The following is a 10,768-nucleotide window of genomic DNA, read 5'->3' on the forward strand; positions in this document are numbered from 1 at the left end:
ACCATTGTCGTTATCATTTATCGTTATTATCATTATCATTAGTACTATTATTATTATTGTTATCATCATCAGTAGTAGTTGTAGTAGTAGAAGTAGTAGTAGTAGTAGTAGTAGTAGTAGTAGTATAGTAGTAGCAGCAGCAGCAGCAGCAGCAGTATACTTTGTTATAATCAATCACTTTTATTAGTACTATAATAACTATTATTATCGATAAAAACCACCAACATCACCATCATCATTATGATGACCATAATCACCACCATCATCATCATCTTTAGCATCATCATCATTAGCACCATCAACACCACCAATAGCATCACCATCATCATCTTCTTCAGCATCACCAACATTACATATCAGATAATAAGTAAAGTGGCCGACGGGTCCAATTTTTCGTTATCTGAGCAGCGTAAGTTCTTAATTCAACGTCATTCTACACCACATTAAACAGCTGAAAACTACCAAGTCTTTTTTCATTCATGTCAACCATTTTATTCTTAAGAATTCGCGAATGTCACATGACAAATGATAAAAAATGAGAATAATAACATTAATACATTCATTATAACGTTTGAGATATAACATTTCCAGTCACAAAATAAAAAATCCTTTGCAAATTACCAAAATTTTATACGCGGCCATGGTAAACTTTAATGAGGAATACATTTTGTGACGAGAAACTCTGATTTACCATATTTGAGATAAGAATTACACGAATTAATGGTAAATCATTATTTTTCATCGTGAATAGAAGATTTTGCAAATAGATATTTTCAATAGGTTGAAATCAATAACAACCGATCAAAACGAAGAAAGCTATTGGTCTATTCCATTTATGATTTCTCTGTAGGACAGAAATATACCTTTTATCTTTAATAAGCTTCACATCATTAATGCTGTTAAAACTTTGGGTTATAATGTAGTATGAATTATAAGAAACAGCATCTGAAATTAATCAAATCGTACTGTTCATGAAGGAGTATGGCCGTGCAAAATGAAAAGAAATATTGGCAAGATAAGATAATTTTCTTATTTGTGACGGGAGTATTTCAGTTTGAATATAATTTGTATAAGATATTGCCATCACAATAAGTATCACTCGAGTAAGAAGGGTAATCGTATCGACGTTGTCTAACTTAATTACGATCTTAAATATCATATTTGTTCAATTCATTAAAAGAAATCCGAAGAAATTTGACCTCGGACGAGATGAAATCATACATCTTGCAGCATGCACATGATTAGCGCGTAAAAAACGATAAAAATACAAATAAAATGGTACGAGCGGTGTGCGAACAAGGCGCACTTGCTGACTTACGTTATGTTATTCGTTTTCAGTGTTTTGTCATAGGCAAAATAAGAAAGAAAGCAATCAGCAAAAAACACACACACACATTCTTTGGAAAGCAAATGGTATCAAATCCACAAATATCAATACATTCAATATAAAAATTGCAAATAATTATTATCTATTCCTTATCATACAGCAAATATACAAATGACACTTGTTGGTTTATAAATAAACATTAATGTGTCTCTTTAAACCATAGACGGCTGTTCCCGACGCTCTCGCCAACAGATGTAGACACAAAACCATGTATCTTAGATGTACAAACATTAAATATCATGCGATAAATTTTACATCATAATATTTTCCTCGCTATGTCTGCTTCAAACCTTATTTTTCCCAAGTGGAGTACTCATCCGTTTCCTGGTTAAATTCAAGCCATTTTGGCTTTAAAATATTTTGACATATATATGTTAATTTAAAACCAGCCTGGTAACCATATCGGAAAACACCAGTTTAAAATCAAACCGACATTGGTTTAACACTAATTGGTGTTGCCTAAATGCCATATTGGTGTTAGCTTCAAGCCAAACTGGTGTTTCAACATTTCTCAGGTGTTTTTCGATATAATGTAGATATCAGGCTGGTGTTAAATTAACACCGGCGTTTTTGCAGTGTATGAACAAATTTGACATTATGTTGAGGAATTTCATTTTAGTCTTGATTATATTTCAGTTCATAGATTCAGTTTTGTTTCAATATACAATAGACGACAAAAAAGTAATCAATAATTAAAATTGAATAATACATATTGTTTAAATACTATGGAATTTATATTTGCTCTTAATCGCTGTAAAGTACCTACAGAACTCATTGAGATTTGCATGCGCTTGGTATTTATTATTACTTTTACTATGATTGCCAGAATAATGATTGTCTGAGTAAAATGGACAGGAAATATTTTATAAAAATTATCCAAATTGACTACACCATATATTTGAAAATTTAAGGTGATCCTCCTTCTTCTTTGGACTGCTCGATAGGGTGATTATTATCAGAGGGGTTAAACACTGGGAATCAAGTCAGTATGCATTATTGAAATGTTGCTATGTCAGAAAATATCTAGCAAGCCCGAAAACGGCTGTCATCGTGAACGGGCATTTATTCGAAATGAGGGCACACGATCAGATGAAATGTTACATAAAATTGAACTATTTCCCAATCCATTCCAGCAGACAATAAGCATTCTAAATGGAAGTCTCTTTTCAAGTGTTAACTGTTAAAGAGTCACAAGTCTCAATGAAATTAAATCTCTGAAATTGTCCTCATTCAATCACGCATGCACCCCCTTCTTACAATCAAAATTTGTTGATTGCATATATGCAGTGATCCAAATAATTAGTTACATGATTCAACAACTCTCATGTCAGTCAAACCAAATTTGGAAAAAAAATCAAGATGCTTGTTAAAAATGATACTCTGAATCGAGAAAGACCGAATTTCAATTTCAGCTGAATTTGAATTCAAATGATTGTGATTCTGATTACGCAACGAAGAAATGGTCATCAGTCTGACTTGAGGTCGTTCTTACCTTACTAACAGGTTGATAAAAGTCCAAACCAGTTTCACACTCAATACATCTGCATTATTTCATAAGCGTAGACAATATTTATGTGGTCAATAAGCAATCATTATTATTTCTCAATGTGCAGACAATAATATGCAATTGTTTTGCTTCAACCCTGTCTCTGAGCACGTATACAATAAATAAACAATATTCATCGCCTTAATTCTATTCTTTCTATAATGTGCAAAGTGATTTTTCAATCAATCAACGGTGCATTAGGGACTTAACGATTCAATACCGTACCTTTCAAAACGGTAATCTCGGAGAAAAATATTGAATTTCAACCAAATACCCCCAACACCTGCACAGGTTGGTATCCACTGCTTTTCCATTTGATTTACGATAGAAGGAACAGTAAATGCCATATCCAAGGGCATGAAGGTAGTGCCAGGAACCGAACCCCAGACTTTCACGCGCGTAGTCAGGCGCCCTGGACCAGCTGGCCACGGCACATTGCGCATGCGCGAACCACATAACGACCCATCCTCGTAGTTTCCTTGACATTATTTGTACACTGTAAAACTAGTGATGCTAACACTATACCAGTCTGCGTACTGAGAGGACCATACAAATCAATTTACACCAATGTTAAATTAAAGGCGTTAGTTAAACACTGATTAGTTGTATTTTAACACATTCTGTTAAGTGTATCTTTAACACAATTTGGTGTTAATGGTACTTTCCAAACTCCTGATAGTGTGGTCCGATCTCAGAAAACCGAATGGTGCTGCTCTATTTTTACAGTGTCCATGATGGTTCTGTGATCAGGACAAGGCTTGTTGGTGTTAGGAATATTTTCCTGGTACAATCATCTTCTATTTTGCACGTGTTGAGTTAGACGCAGGTGCTCTATGTTGTCCGACCTGCAACTCCCATTTTGAATCGTAGGCCCCCTATATATACATAGTCTCTACGACGGAATCATAGTGCACGGCGCATTGTTCAGTTTTCAACAGTGTCATCGAGGCACTTCAATGTATTGAACTTCGGACGTCTTAATCCTAAACAAAAAAAAACACACAAAAAGCCATTGGATGATTTACAAACTGAAATTTTCATCCGTTATCAATCCTCAATATGAGTTAAACTGTCCAAAGGCATTGTGATGGTGATGTAGAAACATCTAGGCTTGACGTTACGACGAATCGTCGCCTTTTCTTTGCTTGTGACTTGCAAACGCAACACCAATTTTCTTACTGAGCCACGCTACCTTCTGGATAATCATCTCCTGGGCAAGAGCGATACACATTGACATTATGGCCATACCGAGGAGAATAAAGAAGGTACATGCCAGCAGGTTCTTTTGGTGATGCGGTACCAAATCACCAAAGCCAATGGTGGTCAGAGTTATAAACGAGAAGTAGAAGGCTTCGAAGTAGCTCCACTGGTCCTCCCATGCTTGAAGTAGACACGCCAGGAAACAGATGTAGAGAAAAGCGAACACGAGAATGAAAGTTAGAGGAATCTGGGCTTCCGCTTCCGGTGGCTTTTCTTCCTCACCCTCAACAGCTGCTGAATCTCCTTTTTCGACCGCGCCTGCGCTCTCACCGTTTTTCCCTTGGATATCGATCTTATGCGAGTCCCCATCATCGCCCTTCCATCCCTCGTCGATGACCTCCTGTGCTCGTGGATCACGCTGGAAGGTGACGACGTCCGTTTCGTCCTTGCTGCGTTTCTTCTTGATCCATCTGAGGATGCGCCTGTAGCCAAGCGTTGCCCCACGGGCCAGGAGAGTACCGATGCTGGCAAGCACGAGTAAGAGAAGGGCTATTCCGAAGACTGCGTACACCATGCAGAATACACGGCCACCAACCGTCACCGGGGCTATGTTACCATATCCTGTGTTCAATTTGACAAACAGAAAGAAGAAAACGTCATTTGAAAAATGAGAAAATTGGCAATTCGCAAGTAGTAAGAACCAGGGATGGTCCAATTTTCAGATCGTCTCCAGACGATCTGAAAATTGGACCATCTGCTTATAAACCACCATATTTCATCAATAAGCAATTTCATCCCAAATAATGGAAATGTTTATGATATCAAAAGAAGAAACATTCGATCGGTCACTATTTTTATTTTTGAAAGAATATTTCTGACCGAGTTCTGCTCCATCTTCCAAAACACATCTTAAGAAAACAAATGTGCCCAAATGAAGAAATGGAGATAATTACCCAATCACATCTCCAGGTATATTAGTTGTATAAATACTTGCCATGGTGAGGGAAGGAAATCTATTCAAAATTTTGAAGACAGAAAACCCTCTGCATAACATCCAATTTTCAATTCAATTTGGATGTTTCATTACCAACACAATTTGCAATAATGGATTCATCAGCATACCATATGGACTGCAATCAAGCGTAGATACAACAAAAATTACTTGGAAATATTGAATCACTTCTTGGGGACACTGTTAAAAACTCCGGAGTTGATTTAACACACAGCGCGGAATCTATATATGACCACGTGCATACACGTGTTAAAACAGCACTGGTTTGGTTTTGGGCTAACACCAGATAGATGTTTAAACATTACTAATTAAAAGATTACCGGTTCGATTCCTGTCTGGTTGTTTCATTTCTTCTCGGGTGAGGTCATATATAGATTCTTTTTGCAGTGTGTTTTCAATTTCGGTTCGATTTATTCCAGACGTTCATGAAGGAATGGGTTCCGATCAACTTTGTGAAAAAGTAACACAACATGGTCTGATTTTGTCGAATAAGAATTTATATCTTGACCTTTAAACTGGAAAAAGTGTTCGTTTTACAAAATATCAGAATTAATTATTTTGCGAAAGAAACTAAAATTAATTTTAATAGTCAACACTATTTTATCACAACCTGCATGTGTGGTTTATAACAACAAGGCACACTGCTAATCAGGTAATCTTAGACTCTGTACAGGGGTAAATGATGAAGCCTGATGAATCAATATTTGGATTGAAATTTTTTTTTTTTTAATGTCACGCAGAAAATATCACGCCTGAGTTGACCGCAATTAATCAGGAGCCGGGCTTGTTCTATCGTGGCGAATGATATTTGATTAGATTTAAGAACGGCATTCATAGAGACAATGTATACATGAACAAAAAAAAGTAAAGTTGAAGATATTATGGACAGGTTTGATGCTCTAAATATATGACTGGAATACTTTTCTGATAAAGAATTGGAAGAATATCAAATAAAAAGTTATACTGAGAAAGTCTGAAAAGGGGAGACACGAGTATATAGACAAAAAAATCACAAAAATATGTTGTACATAGATGAGAATCTTAACTTAGCTAAAAAACAAGAATATGCGTGAGCTCAGTTGTTTCAATAAATTGCTTACTATTGATGTCCTTGAATATTGTTTAATCTCTAGCAATAACTCCTGCTTTGGGTCATTTTTTTTATTTTGTTTATGTGTCGGTTTGGAAGAATCCGCTTAGACAAATAATCATTTCATTTAACTTCTCCTGTAAAACTATACTACCACAAGGGTGACCCAGTTTCCAAGCCAACTTAATTCGTGACTATGAGAGGGTCTGCATTTAGTTTCCTGTTTTAGTTATTGTCATTATAAGAAACAGGTAGATATTGCTTTCATACAAAAATCCATGGTAGGTCCCGAGCATAGCTTAAAGACCAAGTCAAACCCAACCACACGTTAATTTGAAATAAAGATCACAATAAGCATTTCCTTGACAGTCAAATCAAAATCGCATGTAAATTAAGAAAGTTAGCAGGTTGTGACGTTTGTATTTATTTAAATTTGTTACTAAGCAGTTGTATGGACATGCACTTTTGTATGCAAGTTAGGGTGGTGGTAATTTTATGAACTATTTATTATTCTGTTGCATGAAATATTCTCTAAAAAAATATATTTTGTGATAAAGAAGTCATTCATTGACCTATATAATATTAAATGATGATGACTTGAAAATGTTACATGAGGACCAAATTATATCATTGACGGAAACTGGACGTATTTGACTTTTCAAATAAAAAAAAAGATAATTGTATTCAATATGTACTTGGCTCCCTCGTCAGCCGTTGGAGGTTGTCGATGATTGCAAGTATTTGGGCATTGTGATAGATAAACATTTGTCCTGGAAAGGCCAAATATATAATGTCAAGTCTAAATTACTTCCAAATTTTTTTTTCATGCTAGGAAGAGCGAGGCCGTACTTTGACGACATAACTGCGATGATTTTATATCAAACAATCATACAGCCCCATTTCGGATACATTTGAATGCATCCCAATTCCCAATCGTTAAAAAGATTACAAATTGTTCAGAACAGGGCTTTGCGTCCTGTTTTGCAAGTAGAATTTCAGCATAATAGAGTTGACCTATTCAAGAGAGTTAAGGTTGACGGCTTTAATGTAAGAATAAGAAAGGATTAAGTAACTCTCATTTTCAAACTGTTGAATTATCTAGCACCTGATCTTATATGCTCCAGGTTATGTACAAAACTAGTTCATACTCATTAAGAAATACAGAAAGAACATCAGTTTTAGATAAACCAAATACAAACATTTTGAAATTAAGCAGCCTTTATAAGCATCGCAGATTTTTAATGAACTTCCTCAACTGATACGGAATGAAGTAAATCTGTCTTCTTTTATCAGAGGCATATCAAACGTATTTCACATGGTGTTTTAAGCACATTGAGATGCTGTATTTTGTGTGTGGATGTATTGCGTGAGTGTGTGTGTATGTATTTATGTATATATGTGCGTGTAATGAATTATTATCATTAATGCTATTATGAAAAAAAGTATAAATTTGATTTGTTGTTTTTATATATTTTGTAACTTTTATTTTTACGGACTTGCTGAAAAACAGCCTTGTTGGCTGATAGCAAGTTTTTTTTTACCGTATTGAAATAAATAAAACAAACAAACATATCAGTAATCACCAATGGGTTACATAATTGTTTTTCGCAAAAACAGGCGTAAAATGAAAAATGTCATAACTTTTTTTAGATCCGATTTTGATAAACAACTTCTGATTCATCTGCACTTATTAGTCAACTTCACGTTGGGGGTCGACTTAACCGTTAAATGTTTAATTTATATCTGCAACTCTGCAAGCCAGACACAAACACACATTCAACATGTTTTAAACACATTTCATGTGATTGGCATAGCGTTTATATCACCCAGCCCTACATAGCGCTGTTTAATTAGACTGGTTAATTTAGGTACATATCAAACTGCTGATCTAGCTCGAATTGACAGTTGTAATTAAGGCGGTGATTTTGTCCCACCGGATTCCGGGTCGCGATGCTGATATAAGAGGCAGATATCCACAACGCGTGGGTTGATGTAAAAAACAGAAATACTAATCAGGTTAATATTAATCGATTGGGTTCTATTCCAGGGGAATTCCACACGAGGAGAAGTGAAGTACAGCGTGCAGTCACGTGCCAATAATTGAATTTGTACTTGGATGTACTACTCTATCATCTATATGCCTTGATCGATTGCCCAGAATATTAACCCATCTCCTGATCGAATGTTTGTTTATACGAATGTTCACACTAAACTAAATGGTAATGACTTAACATGTTCCATGAGGAATAACACCAACTCTACATTGGTACTGGTGAAATTTGGACATAATTATTTGACTTTTAAAACTAACATAAGTGACCAGCTTGGGGCCAAACTAACTATTTCTGAGATAAACATTATGTTAAGACGGTGAGCGGATTGGAATTTAAAGGTATTGTTTAACTTTGTGAGCAGCCGATTTAAAAAATTCTCAAACCAAGATGAAACATGTGTACAAGTGCATGTATTAGAACTAATACACCCTGAAAACAACCATTATTGAGAATGAAAAGCTAAAACTACAAGGCAAACCCAGATTTTGTAAATAGGCGTCTTATAGACGCCTAAATAGTACACATAAGTGTATGGAATGAAATTAAGATGGTGTTTCCGGTCACTTTATATTTCAATTTTTGAAGCGATAGCTCAGTGGAGGCGCGATAGCTAAGTCGGTAGAGCGGGGGACTCGTATTCCGGTGAATAAGGCATTAATCCTCTGTACCAGGTCCTTCGGAGGGGACCTTAAGCCGTCGGTCCTCTGGTTGCTTGCTTACAAGCATTCATGCTTTCTTAGCAATCAGGTAAAAAAATCACCACCAATCAATCACCAACCAATCAAGCACTAAATAATGATTTTCGGACGCGATTTTTCTGGGTTTCATTTTTGTAACATATCACAGACACAGGTGACAAGTGTGACCTTCTAGCTCAGATTTTTTTAAAGTCAAACCAATGTTAACCAATCACTTTAAGAGTTCCAGATGGTCAATGGACTATTTTCGTCTAACCTCAATTTTGTTAAAAGATACATTTCCATCAAATTAAACCCACAAGCATTTGGTATAATGACCGATTTGTATAATCTAGTCCCATATATTGATGAATAGGCCTAAAGGCCCTTTATATACTTCCGTGTGTGTGTGTGTGGGGGGGGGGGGGGTCTGGTCATTGAAATATATAAATGCGCGGTTATCATTGTTATATTAATATATAAAATGGAAAATAGACCTGCTAAATACATAGTATTAGGATTAGGATTCGGGTTAGTGGTAGTGTTTGGAGTAGGGTTAAGGGTATATAGGGTTAGGGTGGCTGTCGCAAAAGGAACTCTTTCCAAGAAACTTTCAAAAGACTAAAACGATATATCAGACCAAAGAATAATTATATAGACCGAGTGGGTTGTAGCCCCAAATGGTGAATACATGAGGTACAGAACCGTGGACAAAAAGACACAACTTGTAAAGCGAATCATAAACAAAGTATACGAGGTGATAATGGGACCAATATTGGTCACTAAATGTATTGGTAATTAAACCAAGTGGGTATGAGACATCGCAGCCTTTAATCAAGGCCCTGTGTCTATTATGATATTTATATCACATACCTACCGACTGGAAAAAAAGACTATTTGCAAAAAAGTCGAGTGAGTGCGAGGATTTCGAGCTTGCTTACACGCAGGTTTTAGAGCTTAGACCAAATAGCGATTAGACAAAATTAATAGCAGACCATATAAGTATATCCGATGTGATGTTAAACAGTCAGATTCATTGTTGTTTAGTGATATTCAACCTCCTCGTATACAGTTACAATATGTTGTAATGTGTGTTTGTATGCAGTGGATCCATGTTGAGAGCATGAACCTTTTAGGTGACCAAAATGTACGGTCAATGTGCCCGCGAATTTTGGTCACTTTATCAAAACAATAAATAGGCCTATGCTGTTGCCGAAATCTGCAATAACATAGTTACCGAAATGTTCCGTAACATAGTTAAGTCACAGTAATTGCATGCTTTGGATATGTATATCAGAATGTAGCCTTTGGGCAAGTTATCGCGCCATTTTTTCAGGCTCATTTAGGCCGTGTAGAGGGAAATAGCAACTCCGAATCCATTGGTTGAAGGCCAACCGAAATGTACAATCTGCCAAACTGTGCCGTAACAGTAACACCCCAATTCTTTTCTTCATTCAATAGCACAGTCTGAATCAAGGATACGTAAACTATGGTGGCCCTGAAGGGACATCGCATAAAGACCAAATCGCGAATATTCACGAAGAAATTGGCGACGAAATTCACGACGTCGCCAATTTCGTCGTGAATTTCGTCGTCGATTGAAATATTCACGACGAAATTGGCGACGTCGTGAATTTCGTCGTGAATATTCGCGATTTGGTCTATATGCGATGTCCCTTCAGGGCCACCATAGTAAACACCTCGATATTGCACATTGAACAATAACCGGGTACTTATACAAAGAGTATGACGAAACTGGGAAATCCCGCGGGGAATTCCCAGATCTCGCTGATGGCATAGAC

General features: G+C 36.3%; 1 protein-coding gene across 1 annotated transcript; it reads right to left on the reverse strand.

Moving 5' to 3' along the window:
* Positions 1-479: 479 nt before the first annotated feature.
* On the reverse strand, positions 480-4,750 carry LOC129272364 (potassium channel subfamily K member 18-like). Its single transcript, XM_064107716.1, has one exon. It carries the CDS (start codon positions 4,705-4,707, stop codon positions 4,051-4,053), a length of 657 nt encoding a protein of 218 aa, XP_063963786.1. The 5' UTR covers positions 4,708-4,750; the 3' UTR covers positions 480-4,050.
* Positions 4,751-10,768: the final 6,018 nt, after the last annotated feature.

The sequence above is a fragment of the Lytechinus pictus genome, chromosome 12, assembly GCF_037042905.1.
Source record: "Lytechinus pictus isolate F3 Inbred chromosome 12, Lp3.0, whole genome shotgun sequence".
Classification (NCBI taxonomy): Eukaryota; Metazoa; Echinodermata; class Echinoidea; order Temnopleuroida; family Toxopneustidae; genus Lytechinus; species Lytechinus pictus.

Bases quoted from the DNA above. Each gene is read 5' to 3' on its own strand.
- LOC129272364 (XM_064107716.1), bottom strand. From the start codon at position 4,707: ATGGTGTACGCAGTCTTCGGAATAGCCCTTCTCTTACTCGTGCTTGCC.